General features: G+C 39.5%; 2 protein-coding genes and 1 long non-coding RNA gene across 3 annotated transcripts; all 3 read left to right on the top strand.

The window, feature by feature from the left end:
* Positions 1-2,725: 2,725 nt before the first annotated feature.
* LOC132720225 (probable JmjC domain-containing histone demethylation protein 2C) lies at positions 2,726-13,943 on the top strand. Its single transcript, XM_060704301.1, has 2 exons — positions 2,726-3,362; positions 11,290-13,943. Exon 2 carries the CDS (start codon positions 11,293-11,295, stop codon positions 13,798-13,800), a length of 2,508 nt encoding a protein of 835 aa, XP_060560284.1. The 5' UTR covers positions 2,726-3,362; positions 11,290-11,292; the 3' UTR covers positions 13,801-13,943.
* LOC132720226 (uncharacterized) lies at positions 3,356-6,513 on the top strand. The gene has a single exon (XM_060704302.1). The coding sequence runs from the start codon at positions 4,776-4,778 to the stop codon at positions 6,501-6,503; it is 1,728 nt and encodes a 575-aa protein (XP_060560285.1). The 5' UTR covers positions 3,356-4,775; the 3' UTR covers positions 6,504-6,513.
* A 2,649-nt stretch (positions 13,944-16,592) lies between the features above and the next one.
* On the top strand, positions 16,593-18,607 carry LOC132720221 (uncharacterized). Its single transcript, XR_009624313.1, has 3 exons — positions 16,593-16,642; positions 17,360-17,519; positions 17,990-18,607. It is a non-coding gene; the product is annotated as an uncharacterized LOC132720221 (long non-coding RNA).
* The last annotated feature ends 554 nt before the right edge of the window (positions 18,608-19,161 follow it).

Genomic DNA, 19,161 nt, shown 5'->3' on the forward strand with positions numbered 1-19,161 from the left:
TCTTGCTTAAAAGTATTCGTTTAATTCGGCAATTCCGCGTTTCGATATCTGTATTTCGTATTAATTAAGAAGCCATTGATTGCGACGTTATAGTGCACGAGTGCAATGTCATTCAAAAAACTACCGTGGGCCGTAATTGCAGTATTATGTAAGATTTTTTGTAAATTGGGCCCTTTGTGTCCCATCAAACAGGTAGGATAAATGTATAATCTTCATAATAAGCGCGCGTAGGTTTGTCTTTACACTTGCACGGTCTGCCATGTCGTATTTGTAGCGTCAAGATTTGTTCAAGAATTTAAAACAGTCATGTATGAGTTTCTAGGGAGAAGTAATTTACATGGGATAGCGTAATACACAGAGCCTAGTAGTAATGAAAAAACTCTCAATGTTTCTGTTTAAAATAGATATATCTACCTCAATTGAACTTTCTCAGACCGGGTAAAATCAGTCGGTGTTTTGAGATAGTTACAAACAGGTACGTTTTAATTCTCTTAAATTTGATATATTTTTTCACATTTTCAGTTTCATGTTAGTATATAAACATTTAGCTAGATCACGGGGGGGGGGGGGAATCACGTGACTTTGTATAGTAATACCCACGAGAAAATGGCTACTGCTGAGCCCCGGTAAGTACCTTATTATGTTAAATTAAGGTGACAAACGTTTCTTAAATCAAAACAAAACCTAGCGTATCATATGCGCGCTAATTTTCTTCAAATGACGATACAAAGTGCATTATCCTACGTTTTGTGGTTTTTGAGAACATTGTTTGAATTGTGTGAAAATTGCACATTCAGCGATAGTAATTCGCACGAAGCGATATAATTTGGTACCAAAATCAATGTAAATAAGCTTACTTTCTGCATTTGGGCCACAAAATCAATCATTGTATTGACATCTGTTATCGTAGAAGTCCATATAAAATATATTTTTGAAGGTCTGTAGCCTACATATGTTCTTTGCAAGTGTATAGTAAGTAAAACGAACAATTTCTGGATAGTAAGTTGCACGAAAACAAAATAGTAGGTTTCACGCACAGTTTCCCTTAGGATACATATACATTAAAAGAAAGTTAAAGTTCATATGTAAAGAGATAGAAAATACTTATTTCAATTATTCAAGATCAAATATTTCACTTTTTGTCTATAGGACGAATGCTTGATTGGTTATTTTTATAATATATCAAATGAACTTTTGATGGGATTTAATATTAAACGGCTCAGTGTTATTTTTCTGTTGCGATAGTTGTTATTTGACCTCTTCAGTGTCAGTTGTGTCTTGGCCCTCATTTTACTGTAATTATAAAAAAGATGAACAAATATTATTGCTTGTTATTTGGTATGGTAATGTTTATTAACTGAACGCTTATGTTTTTATATGGCGGTATTTGTTACATTTAGTCACTATGTTATATAATTTATGAAAATATATTTAAGAATTCGCAAGAACAAATTAACTTCTTACAAAAAAAGCAACAACAACAACAAAAAACAAAACAAAAAAAAAACAAACAAAAAAAACAATGATACAGTGATTCAAGTTATGAACATTTTGCCTTAGAAATCCATATTGTTTTAATTCTTTAGAAATGTCAAACATATGTGTTTGATAATGTTTAAATAATGGATAATAAAACGCATTAAAGTAGTTTATTACAACCGAAAAAGGTAGCGCTGAGCATTAAGTGATGTGTCGTAAAGGTAGCAAAATGTAAACAAAATAGTATTTTGACTTTCATTACAAAATGCTTATGCACTAAAGGTATACCGATTGCGATGCAAAAGATAGTTTGAGTATCTAGTAAATGAGTATGTTTTCGGAAACTGTAACAAGATACCAAAAATAAACATTTTTTTAAATAAAAATGATAGCATTTCAGAGGCATAATGGACCTTTAAAGAAAAACGAATATTTGAAATCAAACGGTCAAAGATATTTATACTTTTTAAAGTGAAGGCAAGTGGAGTAAACACCCGAGTTAAAGCACTGACGTTTTGTTAGCTAGTTTGATGAAAGAGTTAAAGGACTCTGATGGGACTAGAATCCATAGCAGTGAGAAGCATGTTTATAAAAATCAGGGACTTTAACCAATCGGTCATGGACACCCTTAATATCTTATTTACTTACTCTGTCATAAACAAAAAGTAAGAGTTTACGAGGCAACACATTTGCAGATGGTAAGAAAATAAGCGAATAGTAATACATAACATTTTAACAAAACTTCTTGGGTTTATTTATAAAATCTGCCAGTGCATAAAGAATAAATTTAATAAAAACTTTGTATACCAGGGGCCGTATTCATAAAGGATCTTAAGTTTTAAGGGAAAAATTTCCTTATCTTCAAGAAAACTCCCTAAGGTAAAATTTTCCCTTAACTTAGAGGTCAAAAATCCCTTAAGTGAATTCCTTAGGCAAGAAATTCCTTAACTTAAATTTTATCCTAAGGCGAAAATTTCGTTTAATAGCAGTTTTTCTATTTGTAATTACCGACTGGAGAGCACTGACTGTGCTAAAAATAGTAACAAAAACAAGATGGCTGACCTAGAGCAGGAAATGCGCGACGTTTCAGACCTTTCATGGATATTTGTTGTATTTCATGGAATTATTCGGACAATCATCATAGGACGAAGGCAGAGGAAAACGATTGTGGGTTTAACACTAGTGACATGGTTTGAGACTGACGTTTTTAAACAATATCAGTTTCATTCGCATGTCGTTCTTGTGTAGTGTTTACTAATTATCCGGATAATTACGGTACGGGATGGATGGTCTTTTTCCCGGGGTTCGAAGTGCACTCTGGGTAGTTGGTTTATGGTAATGGCGTCGGTTACTTCGCGGGGTTTTTAGCAGGATTTAGTATTGCCATTCGTAGCGTTATACGCTGTGTAATTGTTGAATTGTAAAGCCTAAACACGCGCACACTTTATTGGCGTTGTCGGCAGGATAAATTGTTTCAATTGGGATCGGGCAGATTGGTTTTTTGACAGCGAATCGGTCGGGCGTGCGGCGCATGTGACGTCACATTGCGGGTTCTCGCTGTTGGCTTTCTGCAGCTTTTGAGACAATTTGGCGGATAAAATTTATTAAGTTTCGTGTGTTAAGGTCCTCGGCTGTAATTTTGAGTTTCGTGAGATCGCGTTTAGGAGTGGAAATTGATTCGGGACTCTGAATTTGTAATTCTGGTAAATCGGCGAACTTCGTAAGTTTCCGGTAATTTACGGTGCGTAGCGCATGCGCGGAACGTTGTGATTGGCAATATTTCCTGCAAGCGGTGATTTTGAAACCGGAAACGTAATTTTTTGTTGTTTTTTACAGATTAGGAAGCTTTTAGCAGATTAATCAAGAGACAAAACAATAGTGTGGTAATTCCCTGGCCTGTTTGGTTAATTATTTAGGATATTTGTATTTTTTCGCGTGGTATTTCAATCGCGTGGACTTAATTATTTTATGACCATGGATTAAAGCTCATTTTTCTTTTTTTTTTCTTTCCGGTAAGGTATTGTAGCAATGATTTGATAGCTGTGCTGTACTAATATTTAGTTTGGATTTGATTAAATAATTATTTGAAGTAGATTTTATTTTTCTAAAATTGTTTCATGGAAAAAATTTAATTTTTATTTAATTTTAATTCAAAAGTTCTGAGCTTTAGTTCATGGATTGATTAATTGTATATTGGATTGTTAATATTGTATTTGCTATATCAATTTAAGTTCTGGCCTGTGTACCATCTGACTCCCATATTTAAATTGATTGTAACCTTACAAGTTGCCGGCTTGGTTAAGTTAATACCTGGGATTACGTAGTGTCTGTGTGTATGTGGCACCAGGGTCCGGTTGGTGTATGAAATAGTCACAGATTTATAGGGATATCCTGAGTTTTAAATGTGATTTGCCGGCAACTGACAATTTTTATGTGTGTGCTTAAGTGATTTTATTAAAAGCAATTGGAATTGTTAGGCATTTAATAAAATAAATTGTTTATTCACATTGGAAGTGTTTTGACTTCCCCAGGGAATGTTGTATTGTATTTGGCCAATTTTGTATTAATAAATATGTTGCAGGGAAGATTGTGAATTTGTAATTCACAAAGTTGGACCGGATTTAACTTGTGTTACAAGTTGAATCGTTCAGAGTTATCAGTATTGCACATATTGACAATTTTTGTTTTGGTTTAGTGCAGTATTGATATATTTCAATTTGGTTTAATATTTGTAATACAAAATTAAACCAGGTTTAAATTGTTTTACAAATTAAACCGTAAGAGATGACCCAAGTGTGTTATACATATTTCGGTTAGAGTAATAAAATTATATTGTTTATACGTATTGGATATAGAATTTCGTTTGATTTTGTTTTACGAAATTAAACGGGGTCTAAATTGTTTTACAAAGTAGACCGTATGGTGTAACTCAAGTGTGTTGTATACATTTTTGTTACGGGAGTTCTATTTTACATATTTGAATATAAGATTTTGTTTGATTTTGTTGTACAAAATTAAACAAGGTTTAAATTGTTTTACGAATTAAACCAGAAGGTGTAACTTAAGTGTGTTGTACATATTTTTGTTGCGAAAAAATCTTTTATACACATTGGGATATTGCTGCTGGCCCAATTATCAAACCGAAGTTATTATTTTGTGATCTTTGTAATAGGATTCGTTATACGAAACTAGACAAATATTTGCTGGAAAGAACATCTGTTGTACAGATTGAAACAACCGGGATAAACTTATCAAAAATAGTACTTTGTGACACTTGATATAATTTGTAATTAATCATGAGTGATAAGGGAGAGAAAGCAACACCAAGAGGTTTTGGTCGTGGTTTTAGTTTTAGTTCTGAACCAAGAATGGTGAGTCACAAAGTGAAAATGAATTATGCTTCTGTAAGCGAATTGCAATTGGTGCCACACATTGGAAGTAAAATTGCTGGCAGAATCGAGGCACTAAGATATGAAGTAGGAAATTTAACACCGGGACTGTTACGAGCGGCCTTTGGACACGGAATGACAGAGAGTGTCTTGATGTGCATGGACTTTGAGGAAAATCCAGCATTGAGTCAGAGGAAAGAACTTCGGGGGAGCAATATGTTGGATCCAAAAGTGTTGGCCGACAGATTCCAAAATGTACTCAAATTAGATAAAGAGGTAAAGGAGGAAAGAACACATAGTAAAAAAGTTGCAGCTTCCAAAATGGCTAGTTGGTCTTCAGATGGCTCGGAAGAGGAAAGCGAAACTGAAAGAAAGGTAAAGTCAAAAGCCAGCTTTAGTAAGAAACGGGGCTCGGATTCAGATGAAAAAGAAGAAGAATTTTTAAAATGCAAGTCTCAAACAAAGAAAATAAAACAAAAGTTGTACAAACGAGACAAATACATTGAAGAATCTGATGACTCTGAAGTTGAAGATAGAATGCCAGTAAAGAGGAGGAGTAAGAAACACAAACATCAGAGATTTCTTGACTCTTCATCAGATGACAGTGACGAAGACCAGCCACGTTGCAGCACCAAGGGTCAAAGGATGCCTAGGAATATTCCCAAAAGCATCTCTTATGACGGGAAAAGTAATTTTGCTGCATTCAAGATGAAGTTCGAGCAGTATGTCAAGGCATATAGTTTGACGGAGGAAGAATGCAAAAATTGTCTGTGTTGGTGCCTTACTGGAAAAGCTGCAGAGTACTTCACACTCACAATGGAGGTCAACAACAGTCTGTCGTACAGACGATTGATCAAAAAGTTGGAGCAGAGATTTGGGTCCAGGGAGTTGGCAGAAACAGCCAATGTAAGATTTCAGCAGGCTTGCCAAGGTCCAGATGAAAGCCTTGAAGATTGGGCGGACCGTGTTCTAACTCTAGCGACAAAGGCATTCAGAGAAGTTCCTGACAAATACGCTAACCAGCAGGCAATCACCCGTTTTTGTACAGGTTTATATGATAAACCATCGGCTCAGAACGCTTGTGTCCAGAGACATAAAACAATGGAGGGTGCCATAGATTATGTGAAGTGGTACCAACATGTACACCAGGCAGTATATGGAAAATCCAAGCCCACGCGTTTTACGCGTGAAGATCCTCCACATGTGTATGAGACAAGTGCGGTTCAACAAGGAGTTTCGGGTGAGCAGTTCCAGGAAATGATGAACTTGCTTAAAGAAACGCGTGTTACGCGTGACAAGGCGAAAGATCATCTTCAGGTTATTCCTCAAGGTGCATCTAACGATCAGTTTAGACAGATGATGGACATGCTAAAGGAGATGTCATCAGGTACTGGCGTTGGACGTGGTCGAGGGAGAGGGACTGTAAGAAAAGATGGTTGTTTTCATTGTGGGCAGCCAGGTCACATAAGGTTACGTTGTCCATTACGTTTAGCAGAAAGGACATGTTACAAGTGTAACAAGCAAGGGCACATTCAAAGAGATTGCCCTGAGAATGGTAACAGGACAGCAAATCATTTAAACTGGAGGGGGTCGGGTGTGAGGGCCGAACCCGTACCCAAGAAGCCAATGGCCTAAATAAGAAAAAACGCAGGCATCGTGGGGTAGGTCGTGGGTCTAAGGCACGAAAGGACGGAAAGGCTAGTGATTCAGGAGAAAGTGAAGATTCTTTTAGAGGACGTTGTACGGACTCTAGCACACAAACAGATGACAGTTTATCTGACGGTGCCGGCGATAGTGATAATAAGGAAGATCAAATGAAGAGAACAACAAAGAAACTAATTAAAGAGGCTTCTAAACAAAAAAGTGATAGTTATCCAGATAAACCGGAAGCTGTAATGGTAGGTCAGCTTACGTTTGTGTCGAAGTACAAACTTAAAGTGAATGTAGCTGGCAAAGATGTCCAGGCTGTGGTCGACACAGCAGCTGAAGTTACCATTATTTCAGAAGATCTGTATAATTCTCTTCAAAAGAAGCCAGAGGTGATCAAGAAAGTAGAATTGTTGACTGCTGGTAAGAAACTATCAATGATGGGCAGGGTGGTAGGTCCAGTGAAGCTTGGCATTGGATCTCATGTATACAAAGAAAATGTTTATGTAGCTCCAATAACACAAGATATGCTTCTTGGATTTGATTTGCTCCATAGAAAAGCAGTAATTGATATGATGAAGGGCATCATACACTTCGATGGAGAAGCTATTCCTTTAAATGTCGACGAAGGTGATGGAAAACCAATGGTTGCACGAGTCACAGTGTCCAGGAGAAATATCGTGCCGCCAAATTCAGTGAAGAGGATAAAGTGTGAAGTTAGTAGTGAAATGCCAGATTTCATGATAGAAGCAGATGACAATTTAAAAGTTTTGATTCCAAAAACTTTGCATAGTAAGGGGAAGGAAGCAATTCTCTGTGTTGTAAATGCAACTGACAAGTACAGACTATTGAAAAAAGGAAAAGAAGTTGCAAACGCTTATCCAGTTGATCAAGTGGAAGCTTTGGAAGATGATTTCCCAACAGAGTTGTACTCTGTTGAACAAGTCGAGGCACATAGTGGTTTTACCGAAGTGCCTGAACACTTGAAAGAAGTGTACAATCAGTCAATTGCACATCTTTCTGAGGAGCAACGTGAAGAATTAGCAAGACTGCTCAAAGAATATGAAGAGGTATTTGCAAAGTCAGAGTTTGACTTGGGTAACTTCACCACAATAGAGCATGGTATAGATACAGGCACCGCAAAACCAATAAAACAACGCATGCGTCGTACGCCTGCTTGTTTTGTAGGAGAGGAAGAGGCACATCTTAAAAAAATGTTACAGGCCGGAGTGATACAAGAATCTACATCTGAGTGGGCTTCTGCGCCAGTCCTTATCCGAAAAAGAGATGGTAATGTGCGATGGTGCATCGATTACAGGGCACTGAACAACGTGACAGTGAAAGATGTTTTTCCATTGCCATTAGTGGACGACTGTTTAGATACATTGGCAGGAAATTGCTGGTTTTCGAAGCTTGATGCCAATTCAGCCTATTGGCAGGTCAAAATTAAAGAGAAGGATAGGCCGAAAACTGCCTTTACAACGAAATATGGCCTGTTTGAGCATGTCAAGATGGGATTTGGTTTGTGTAATGCTCCGGCAACTTTCTCCAGAGTTGTGAACTTGGTTTTACGAGGTCTTAACTGGAAGACAGCGTTGGCATTTTTGGACGACATTTTGATCATGGGAAAGTCATTTGATGATCATCTTAACAACTTGGCGGAGGCTCTTGGTCGTTTTCGTAAGCATGGTTTGAAGTTAAAGCCCAAAAAATGTGTGTTTTTTCAACATGAGGTGGAATTTTTGGGAAGAATTGTGAGTACTGATCGTTTGGCGATGGCTGAAAAAGACATTGAAGTGGTGCGAGACTGGCCAACGCCGCAGAACTTCAAAGATGTACAGCGTTTCATGGGCTTGGCGAACTATCACAGAGCTTTCGTTCCAGGTTTTGCAGAGTTGAGTGAACCACTGTATGCAGTGATTGGAAAAGATAAATTCAAGTGGGAGGAAACACAACAAAAAGCTTTTCATTTTTTGAAAAAGGCTCTTGTAGAGCCCCCAGTGTTGGCCCTCCCAAACAACGTGGATGAATTTATATTGGACACAGATGCATCGAACTTTGCTGTTGCTGGTGAGTTGCTGCAGATACAAAATGGTAACGAGAAGGTGGTAGCCTATGGAAGTTTCATGCTCACCCCAGAGCAGCGAAACTATTGTGTGACAAGAAAAGAATTGCTTGCCGTTGTACGGTTTGCAAGGCAATATCGGCATTACCTGTTAGGTAGACCGTTTGTGCTGAGAACAGATCATTCTAGTTTGACATGGTTGCTCAATTTTAAAGAGCCTCAGGGACAGCTAGCTAGATGGATGGAGGAGTTGTCACAGTACAATATGATTCTACAGCACAGACCTGGGCAAAAGCATTGTAATGCGGATGCATTGTCACGACCACCGGTGCCAGATGATTTGTGTGGGTATTACAAGAGTGAGGTGAAGTTGGAAGAGCTGCCGTGTGGTGGATGTAATTATTGCAAGAAGGCCCACCAGAATTGGGCAAGATTTACAGAGGATGTGGATGATGCAGTACAGTTAGGGAAAGCTGTGCAAGAGGTGATGGAGATCATTGAGGGGAACGCCATATTGAGCCTGGATGAAGAGGAGGTAGCATCCCATGGAGTAAGGGGGAATAGCTCAACTTCTCGCGAAGCATTCAGTGGGGGTCAGGAAGCTGATCAGGATGGTACCTATGGAGGGATCAGAGACCCAATGGTGTTTACTGATTTAGAGCAGGGAGGCGCAGGTGGGGGGTCTGTTTTTAACAGGCAGCCCGGCAGACCCAATAGAGAGGATCATCTAGCTAATGATCCTAGGGGTATAACATCTGTTTATAACAGTTGGTTGGAAAATTCCTGTGGCCCGCGTCTATCAGTAGGATCTGGAAACCTCTTGGAGAAGGGATTTGAAGCTGTAGAGGAAACAGAAAGGTGCGGTTTCGATATTTGTCTGGTGGAAGGGAAATGCATAATTACTGAAATAAGTGTAGCAGCAGACGATAAAAAAGAGCCTTGTAGCTGGGGTCTTTCTGTGAAAGACTTGACGAAAGAGCAGCTAGAGGATGGTGATGTGGCAGTAATTTGGAAATGGTTAAAGACCAAAGAGGAGCCCATGCAGAAAGAGATCTATTTAGCCAGCCCAGCAGTAAAAGCCTATTGGCTAAACAAAGAAGCCTTTGAGATTATTGATGGTGTGCTTTATGTCGAAGGAGATGGAGACAAGAAACTGTATGTCCCATTAAGTCTGAGAGAGCAAGCGATGAGTTTAAATCATGATTTACCATCTGCGGCCCATCAAGGAATCGCCAGAACTAAGGCTAAAGTAAAAGAAAAGTTCTATTGGCACCGGTTATCAGAGGATGTCAAGGACTTTGTAAGTTCTTGCAATGTGTGCAGTCAGAATAAGAAGAGTGACCGATATGGGAAATGCCCGTTGACAGAGTTTCAAGCTGGAGCACCGATGGAGAGGGTTCATATAGATTTTATGGGCCCACTTCCTAAGACACCACGAGGAAATGAGCACATTCTAATGATGGTGGATCAGTTCACAAAATGGGTGGAATGTGTGCCATTACCCTCACAGACAGCGGAGGTTACAGCAAGGGCAGCTGTCAATGAGTTCTTTTCTCGATTTGGCTATCCGTTGCAGATACATTCTGACCAAGGGAGGAATTTCGAGGGGAAAGTTTTCACTGCCTTATGTGAAGTCCTGGAGATACATAAATCAAGAACAACACCGTATCGCCCAGCCTCCAATGGACAAGTTGAGCGTTTTAATAGAACGTTGATGGATGCTGTCCGTTGTTTTATACAGAAGTCGCAGAATCAGTGGGATCTGTATATCCAGCAAATAGCAGGAGCCTTGAGAGCGTCTGTGAATAGGAGTACAGGTTTCACAGCAAACAAATTGATGCTTGGTAGGGAAACCAATACACCAGCTAGTTTAATGTTCCCCCTTGTAGGCCGGGAACATAAAGATGTTGAAGCAGAAGGTTATGTGAAGGAGCTTCGGGAGGAGATTGGAAGAGCCCACAATACAGCTAGGCAGAATCTGAACACGTCCCTGAAAAGAATGAAACGAAGCTACGACTTAAGGATTCTAGCAAGAAGCTATGATAAGGGTGATCCTGTTTATGTTTTGGATACTGCGACAGTGAAGGGTAAATGTAAAAAACTATCTCCTCTGTGGAAGGGACCTGGTGTTATAGTTAAGAAGATCTCCGCATTCATCTACAGAGTAAAGGTCAAGAACGCTGTGTTTGTGACTAATCATGACCGTTTGAAACCTTGTCGAGACAGGAAATTGCCAGTATGGTTGCAAAAATGGAAAGATGGCTCTGACGAGGTACTGGAAGATGATACAGAACTCTATTGTACCTGTAGGAAGCCTTGGCAAGGGAGGTTCATGATTATGTGCGACTTTTGTGAGGAGTGGTATCATGGGTCCTGTGTAAACATCACACCTACTGAGGCCTTAGATATTGTTAAGTACAAGTGCGGAACATGTAAGGGGAGGCCCCAGTCAGATGGTACACAATAAGACCAGTTTGGATGGAGGCGTTGCGTTTGGAACATGGTTCAGGCTGGGCAGCAGGGCAGGGTTCATTTCTTTTGTGGCTGGAATGAGAGGACCAATCGGTTACATCTGTTATGTGTGCTGCATGTTGCCGTTGTACGGCCTGTGCTGGGTTTCGATGTGACGGGTCCAACCAAAGGTAGTCCAGTCCTGAGTAGATAGCTTAAGTTCCGACACTTATACCACTTTACTTGATTTTTTTTCAGAAGATGAATTTTGTTGAGGAGGTGGAAGAATTTACGAGGAAAGGGCGACAGATGAATGCGGAGGAGGTAGTACGGAAGCTTATGTTAAGTGGAAGACCTGCCCAGGACCAGCAAAGAGCTTTGCTTGGTCAGGCATCGTTAGCCCGGAATCGTCGTAATACGACGTGGCTAAAGAAGGCAGCAAAAGAAGCAGAGGTGTTGCAGTTTGCTTCTTCAGAGTGGATCTCGGAGAATCTGCACCGGATCGTTTCTAAACGCAGTTCCGAGGCATGTGCCTCTTCCAAGCACTGCGTGACAGACATCCGTCTAAAAACGGAGCCCACTCTGGAGAGGAGAGTGGAGGATGCTGCCGCAAGAGATGCCGGGGCTACTGAGAAAATGATAAAGGACATTGAACAGCATCTTTCGGAGGCCAGCATGCCCGAGTTGGACTACCGAGATGAGTTGACTTTAGATGAGCAGGAGCCCGCTGTTAGCGGTCCTGCACCAGACAATACAACAAAGGAAGTACTTGTTACCGGTCAACAGCCTCCAAAGGAAATCCAGAAGCCCGCTTCTAGCGGCTCTGGAGATGGCAGTACAAGGCCAACTCAGTCTACGGAAAGGGTCATAAGAAGGTCACCACGAAGAGGGAGAACATCAACAGAGAATGTTTCAGTTCCCACCCAGAGAACAGTAAGACAAGCTCCTCAGGTGCCCGCTGGTAGCGGTCCTGAGTGCGAGTATGTCCGCCAGCTTAGGAAAGTGGCTGAACGGACTGGAGTCCCTGATGCACAGAGGCATCCCAAGACCGGGCCATCCAAAGTTCCCTTGAAAGCGAAGAAGAAAAGGGTATACACTGAGCGAAAAAGGAGCAACTGCCCTTTGTCTTGGTGTACGGGGGATTTCAGTTACCCGGTAGCACATGCGTTTGTTTACCACTTTCCCACAGGGGTGGATAGGGACAGTACTGGTAGAGAGGTTGACAAACGTAGGGCTGAGTTTATAAGATATCTGGCTGCTTGGGCATCGGGAAGGAAAGACGCCGCACCAGGCTGTTTATTGGAGTTTATGGTGAGAGAAAGGTTACAGAAGGGAAACGAAGATAAACAGTGTGGGACCTGGGTGTGCGATGTTGTGAAGAGGGTGTCGGAAAGATTAGGAATTGTTGCGCCCAGTAGGTTGACCCTCAGCCCTATCAACTCGCCAGTGCTCGTTTTTCACTGGGCTCTGCTACTACAAGTCCTGAGAAGGATGTCTCGTCAGGAGTACAATGAGCTTCAGCGGAGATTCAGTGATCCAACCCGAGGTCATGAACTGGATCAGCGTCTTGCTCCTGAGGATCCTGTTGTACAGGAAGAAGCACAACATCCTGTTTTACAGGATGACGAAGATCTACTCGAGATGGTTGTAGTGGACGAGGTTGGAGAAGAACCTTTGGTAGCTTTGGACTTGACCATCTGTCTTACAGGTGAAAGGAAAGTTAAACTTTCCTCCAATCAGTCTGACGTCCCCAAAGCCAAAGAATTGATGGCTGTGTGTCCTGCACCATCGGAAGAAGCGGCGATTCCTGGAGAAGAAGCCATGAGTGTGGAAAGCATGGAGGTTGAAGCCTGTTGTACAGGTACCCAGGCACCAGGGATTGTTGTGGAAGCCAATTCTAGTGGAAAAAGTAGGCCAGTTAATCCTCCTGGGAGAAACTTTGTACGTGAGGGGGCAGTGGATAGCCATTTCCACTTGGATAGGCTATGTCTGAAGCTAGGTGAGCCCGAGTATAATTTCAGCAAGGTGTTAAGCAGACTGACCCCGTATGCTGTTGAGGATCGTGTCTGCATTGGAGGAGCCGTGGCCAACTTTTGCGACCCGGTTAACTATCCCAGTGTGGACGAAATATCCAGCCTACGGACGCAGGGTGTGGAGACATCGATCGGGCTACATCCAAAGCATGCTGCACATGTCAGTTCCAGAGTAATATCTAGATTCCAGGGCCTTGTAGGTCTGCCTGAGGTATGTGCCTTTGGAGAAGTCGGGTTGGATCATACAGTTCCGGCAGAGGAATGGGCGACACAGCATGATGTGTTGTACCAGGTGTTGCAGTTCCTGGAGCCGCGTCATGTACTGGTGCTTCATTGCCGATCCAAGGTAGCCAGGGAAACATCAGAACTAATGGCATCTCTGATGTATCAGTGTGCAGGAGTGGTATCCAGAGACCAGAAGATACACCTGCATTGTTTTTCTGGAACTGAAAGTGACATAAATCGGTGGGTGCAAAGGTTTCCAAATGTTTGCTTTGGATTCACCGCCATGGTAGGGAGTTTCAACGAAGAGCAGAAAGAAGCTTTAAGAGTGTTGTCGTCCGAAAGACTTCTACTTGAAACGGATGCTCCCTACTTTCCTCTCCATGGATACAGTCTGTCATCCCCGACCTTTCTTGGAATGACGGCCCAGCTTGTAGCTGATATTCGTGGGGTCAGTAAAGCGGAAATCCTGACGGTTACAGCCCAGAACGCCCACCGAATGTATTGGTCATGAGGACGAGGCTTTAAGTAAGTTTAGTATTGCCTGTTAGGCGAATGTTGAAAAGAATGGTATTGCCTGTTAGGCGAGTTTTAGAACAATGGTATGGCCTTTTAGGCAATAATGGGATATTGTTGTGTTGCCTTGTAGTGGAAAGCCTCATACCCAGCAAACATGCATATATGGGACCCATATGGGCTATATCTAGGCAAGCCCATATGGGTATGCCCATATTGGACCTATATGGGACCAATATGGGCAAGTCCATTTGGGTACGCCCATATTGGACCCATATGGGTCCCATATTACAGCACTATAAGGAAAAACGATTTTTCGTTTATTTATTTCTTTAGAACTTGTTTACTTTGAGCTATAGTGTGACCACCTTGGCATAAATTGCTATTATCTTTTATAAAAATCGTAGCATTAACATATATACAAGCCATGAGGGACCCATATGGGTCCCATTTGGGCAACCCAATAAATATTAGCATGCCTGAGCAGGTGCGAGAAATTAATTTGTTTAGTTTTTATATTGGTTTTAATTTTTATAATCTAAATATTAAAATGTGTTTTTAGACTATTTTAATTCAGAAATAATTTATAAAAATCAGCATTTGATGAAAAATTTATTTCGAGCATGCGCAGACGTGATTTCCGCTGCCGCTTAAAATCAAATTGTGTATTGAAACGTTAAATTGTAAAATTGTACACGAAAACAATATTTCATTTCAATTCGGAACATTTAACGACGATTTCGTATAACGACCTTTCATATTATATCCTTACAGATTTATTGTGTGTGTAGGTAAGTGTAAACGTCATTTATTTTTTGTTTTTGCCTTTGCCATGTAATTTCGCGATAGTTTTTGTCAGTTTAATTTGCGACATTTTCTAGAATTTACGCCCACTATTAGGCACTTTAGCTGACCTTATGGATGTGTATAGTTGTTATTGTTGAATAACTTAACTGTGACGGAGTCGACACTAACATTTTAATAATATTGTTTCTATCTAGACTTAATTTTAAGAGATCCTTTTTTAAAGGGACACCATCATTTGAAATCCAGTGACCCCTCCTAGCCTTAGAAGTCCCTTCCATTTTGTACCAATATTTCATTCATAAGCATTTTAAAATATTAAATGCAAATACTTATTATTACAAATTACCAACCAAGCCCTATGTTGCACATGCACGAGTACCGGACCTGGGAAGAAATAATATGACTCGATAGATAATTAAACCTTTAAAAATTGTAAATTATACCCCCCTTTAAAAACATACTTTAAGTTAAGAGAAGGCCAGAAACTCCAGATTCGAGACTGCAAGCAAGGGATTCACTTCCCGGGCCGTTGTGAAAACAATTGTCCAGACAATTAAAATAATCTTTTATCACTTTCACGTTTGTATTAGGCTTCCAAATCGGAACGACCCCAAGTCTTTAGCCCTTCCCGTTCATGAAATAGCTATCGGGGAAACAAACGCATTCGTGCTAAAAATCCTTGGTAGACAAAATTGCGGCACAACAATTCGGTACGTAAACATAGACTAGTACATGTTTGCCAGCCGATTACGAGTCATAATCTTATTGTCACTTGGCGCAATAACTCACTTAATGTCTATCATGTATTTTATAATTACTAATTTACTTATTAATGTATTTTCATTTTATTGTAAATAGGCCATCAAAAAGGCTGTATGAATCGTATAGTGGCACTGATGAGAATGAGACAGACACAGAGAGTAGGCCACCACAAGTTATTGACCAAGCAACAACGCCCAAAGAGTCACAAAGCCTACTTTCATCTCCGCCTCGCTTATCTGCACAGGCATTGCGAGAGGCCAGCAGTGATGTGCAAAGTGCTTCTCCAATACAAGGTGCTTCTGATACACCCTTCCGTGGGCAGATTATTTGGCCCAGTAAGTATAAACTTCGGAGCTATTAATATATTTATTATTACAGTACATACTTATTAAATGTTATATTCTCAAAACAAGTCAATAAATGTTATAACTAGCTGGATTGAGTGACACAGCCAAAAATGGAAAGTTTCACCTTGTGACGCCCCTAGTTAAAAAAATATTCAAAAGAAATTGATGAATACTTGTGTTAGTCTTTATCATGATGTGAATTTGTGCGCATATTCTTGCCTGACCCCACTACTGTTATCCAAAGTTACGGTCCCTGGAAGAGTCAAGAATGTTTATTTTCACCAAATGACATGCCTAGGCTCAAAAATATGTTAAGTTTAATTCATGATTTCTTATCATTTTCACATTTTGTGACCTTGCACACTCAACAATCCTTTTGAGATTTTAGCGTTAATTACTGTTAAAGCCAAGGAAAAATTTAAAATACTGGATTTTTTTCATTTGAGCCGGGTCATGACAAAACCAACATAATGGGTTTGCGACCAGCATGGATCCAGACCAGCCTGCGCATCTGCGCAGTCTGATCAGGATCCATGCTGTTCGCTATCAGTTTCTCTACTTGTTATAGGGTTTTTAAGCGAACAGCATGGATCCTGATCAGACTGCATGGATGCGCAGGCTGGTCTGGATCCATGCTGATCGCAAATGCATTATGTTGGTTTTGTCGTAACATGGCTCATTTGTCATTCACATAGCTCTAAAAGTATATGTCCTAGAATTATGAATCCTTTTTTTCAGCTGCTGTTACACAGATTCTCTGAGTCTTGGAGACAATGCGAGAGAATAATCGTGAAATTAAGAGGATGGTGCAGCGAATGCTGTTAAGGTCAGCAGCAGATGACCAACCGCTGCAACTTCCGAAAGATGGAAAAGATGGCAGCATTCAATGAGCTTCTGGGAGATCAGACAATGCTCTCATCTGTGGTAAGCATAGTGTTAGTCATGTATGTTGCTCCATTAGTAACTGAAAAAAGTATACCCCATATCCACTGGCCTAAAAGCAAAATAACATAATGGTCTGTGGTGAGCACTTGATGATAATGTATAATCATTCTGCTATATTTATGTTGAAAATTATTGCACAGTGGACAAACATTTTGCTGCATTAATTTCAGAATTAAAAACTGGCATGTTTTAATTTTTTGATTCATATTGACACAGTTATGTTATCTATATATGCTATAATAGCCATGAGCACAAGACATGGGCAGTTGGCCTCGTTTTCAACATTAATTATTAATTAGGACAAGACAGTCAATTCATTAATCAAAATGCTGGCAGCTTTCAAAATACCAGGGAAATGACTAGTACCCACAAAATCCAGGAATTGAGCTGTTATTATATTATCAAAAATTTTTCTGTTGATATTGAATAAACTCTTGTATAAAAAAAAAAACAATGATAATGTGCCCCATAACACTCGGTGAAGGGGACAAACATAAAGGCACAAGTCACTAAGGTGTTGTCCTGATTGTAAATATATGAGGAAAGATCTTTTAATTTGTCAATCCAAACAGTTTTCTTGGCAGATCATGTTTTTGAGGTCCAGTTGACAATTATTTGTCATTTGGTGACTTGCAGCCCATCACTTAGTAGTGTTAAAATTAACATTAAAAAATTTTATGTTCTCCTTTATTTAAGGTGCGGTTCCTCTCAATGTTTGGTATGGCAGATGTACGGGAAACTGTTGACCGCTTGATGAAAGAAACCATGTCAAATGAACTGGCAAGAATGTACAATATGAAGTGGCTGAAGGGGAAGAAAAAGTTTGTGGGCCTCTAGATACTGATAGTATTGTATAGTAAGTGATTTTTTACAAATTTGCAAAGTGGTGTCTTCAAAATAGATATATTATCCAAGATCTTGTTATTGTGTCTTCGGGTATTGCTTTAATGAAGGAAAATGCTTGGCTAGCTTTTATGGAAATTAATAAGAGAGAATATTTTACATGCTGTGTGGTTTTGATCCCATGCATTGTGTTGTGATGCATAATATAAACAGAAATCACCTTCCTGTAAAGCAAGTTATTTGCTTACCTTAACATTCTTTACTGATACACCGATAAGATGATCTCAGCTTACAACTGACTGCAGCGATATCACAGAAATATTGTTAAAAGCTATGTAAAACCAGGAAACAAACATCTATATTTGGTAAAACATACCAGAATTAGTTTATATTCCAATTTATACTGCTCAAAATGCTACAAGGTGGCTTATGACCTTTGAATGGCTTCAATACCTTCATTTCATAAGAATGCTTGTTTTGTAGAATGTGTCCAAAGGAACTTGCCGACAAAGGCTGCAACGAGGAAGGATGTTGAAATAGAGGTTTCAAAGTGGCTGGCTAGGGCGCGGGACCGCGATGGGGGAAGGTAAGCAAGAAACAAGGTGTCAGAGACCTTACCTGAAGAAAATGAATGAAGTGACTAGACATGTTTTTAATTTAAAAATGCAAATTTATAGAGGATATTTGTTTGTTTGTGTGTAAGATGAAATTTTGTATCATCAAGAGAGCTTTAAAAACAGTATTCTCATGAGTGGCTAAGCGCTCGTGAGAACACTGTTTTTTAAAGTTCCTTCAATGATATAAAATTACATCTTACACAACAAACAATAAAGTGTCTTTTTATTTTATGCTAATGAAATTTCCTCAATATTAACGTTAATATTAAATCTGTTTTCACCACTGTCAACATCAATTTTAGTTGAATTTAAGTCCAATTTCTCATAAATACAGGAAGTCTTGGGCTGAAAAATAAGTTTGACAATCAACGTTGAATAGCCATGATACTATTTATTGAATTCAAAAAATTTGAATGATGATAAAATCTTTAAAAAGTAAGTCTCGTCATAGAAAAGTTTGAAATTTTAATCATTTCACTGTGAAATTATCAAAAATATTTTCACGGATACATCAGTAATACACTCAAAAGCATAAAATAAATGACTTTTATTTTAAATTTCAAACCTTTTACTTCATCTGCATATAAGTTATTCCACTGATTGAAGTCAATATGTATCAAAGGTATTTTTAAAATGTGAATAAGGGTCAGAACTACAGTAAGCGGCTCATTTGTTTATCTTGTTATACTTTTTGATGCTAATTTTAATGTTTGAGGTCATCAGCATAGCATGTCTTTCTTGTAAATGCAAAATTCTTGTCTAGTCAAATTTTGCCTTCTAGTCAGTATATTCTGCTGCTATGTTACGTTTGTTGTTGACATTATATGCTGTTTTTCTGTTGTCTATATGTTGTTTTTGTTTTTTTTAATTAAAACATTGTTACTGCCAGGGGGAGGAAGGTAGTCTAGTACTGGTGTAACTCTCCAGAAACGATGGTTAGGAAACTACCCGCCTATATGACGTAAAAGGCGTAAAATGAAACAAACAAACAAAAAACATTGTTACTATTTAAATCAAGACATTAAATGCTTGGGAATG

This window comes from Ruditapes philippinarum, unplaced genomic scaffold (genome assembly GCF_026571515.1).
Source record: "Ruditapes philippinarum isolate M1 unplaced genomic scaffold, ASM2657151v2 ctg8385_1_1_1_1, whole genome shotgun sequence".
Classification (NCBI taxonomy): domain Eukaryota; kingdom Metazoa; phylum Mollusca; class Bivalvia; order Venerida; family Veneridae; genus Ruditapes; species Ruditapes philippinarum.

Coding starts and splice junctions, on each gene's coding strand:
- LOC132720226 (XM_060704302.1), top strand. CDS start 4,776: ATGAGTGATAAGGGAGAGAAAGCAACACCAAGAGGTTTTGGTCGTGGT.
- LOC132720225 (XM_060704301.1), top strand. CDS start 11,293: ATGAATTTTGTTGAGGAGGTGGAAGAATTTACGAGGAAAGGGCGACAG.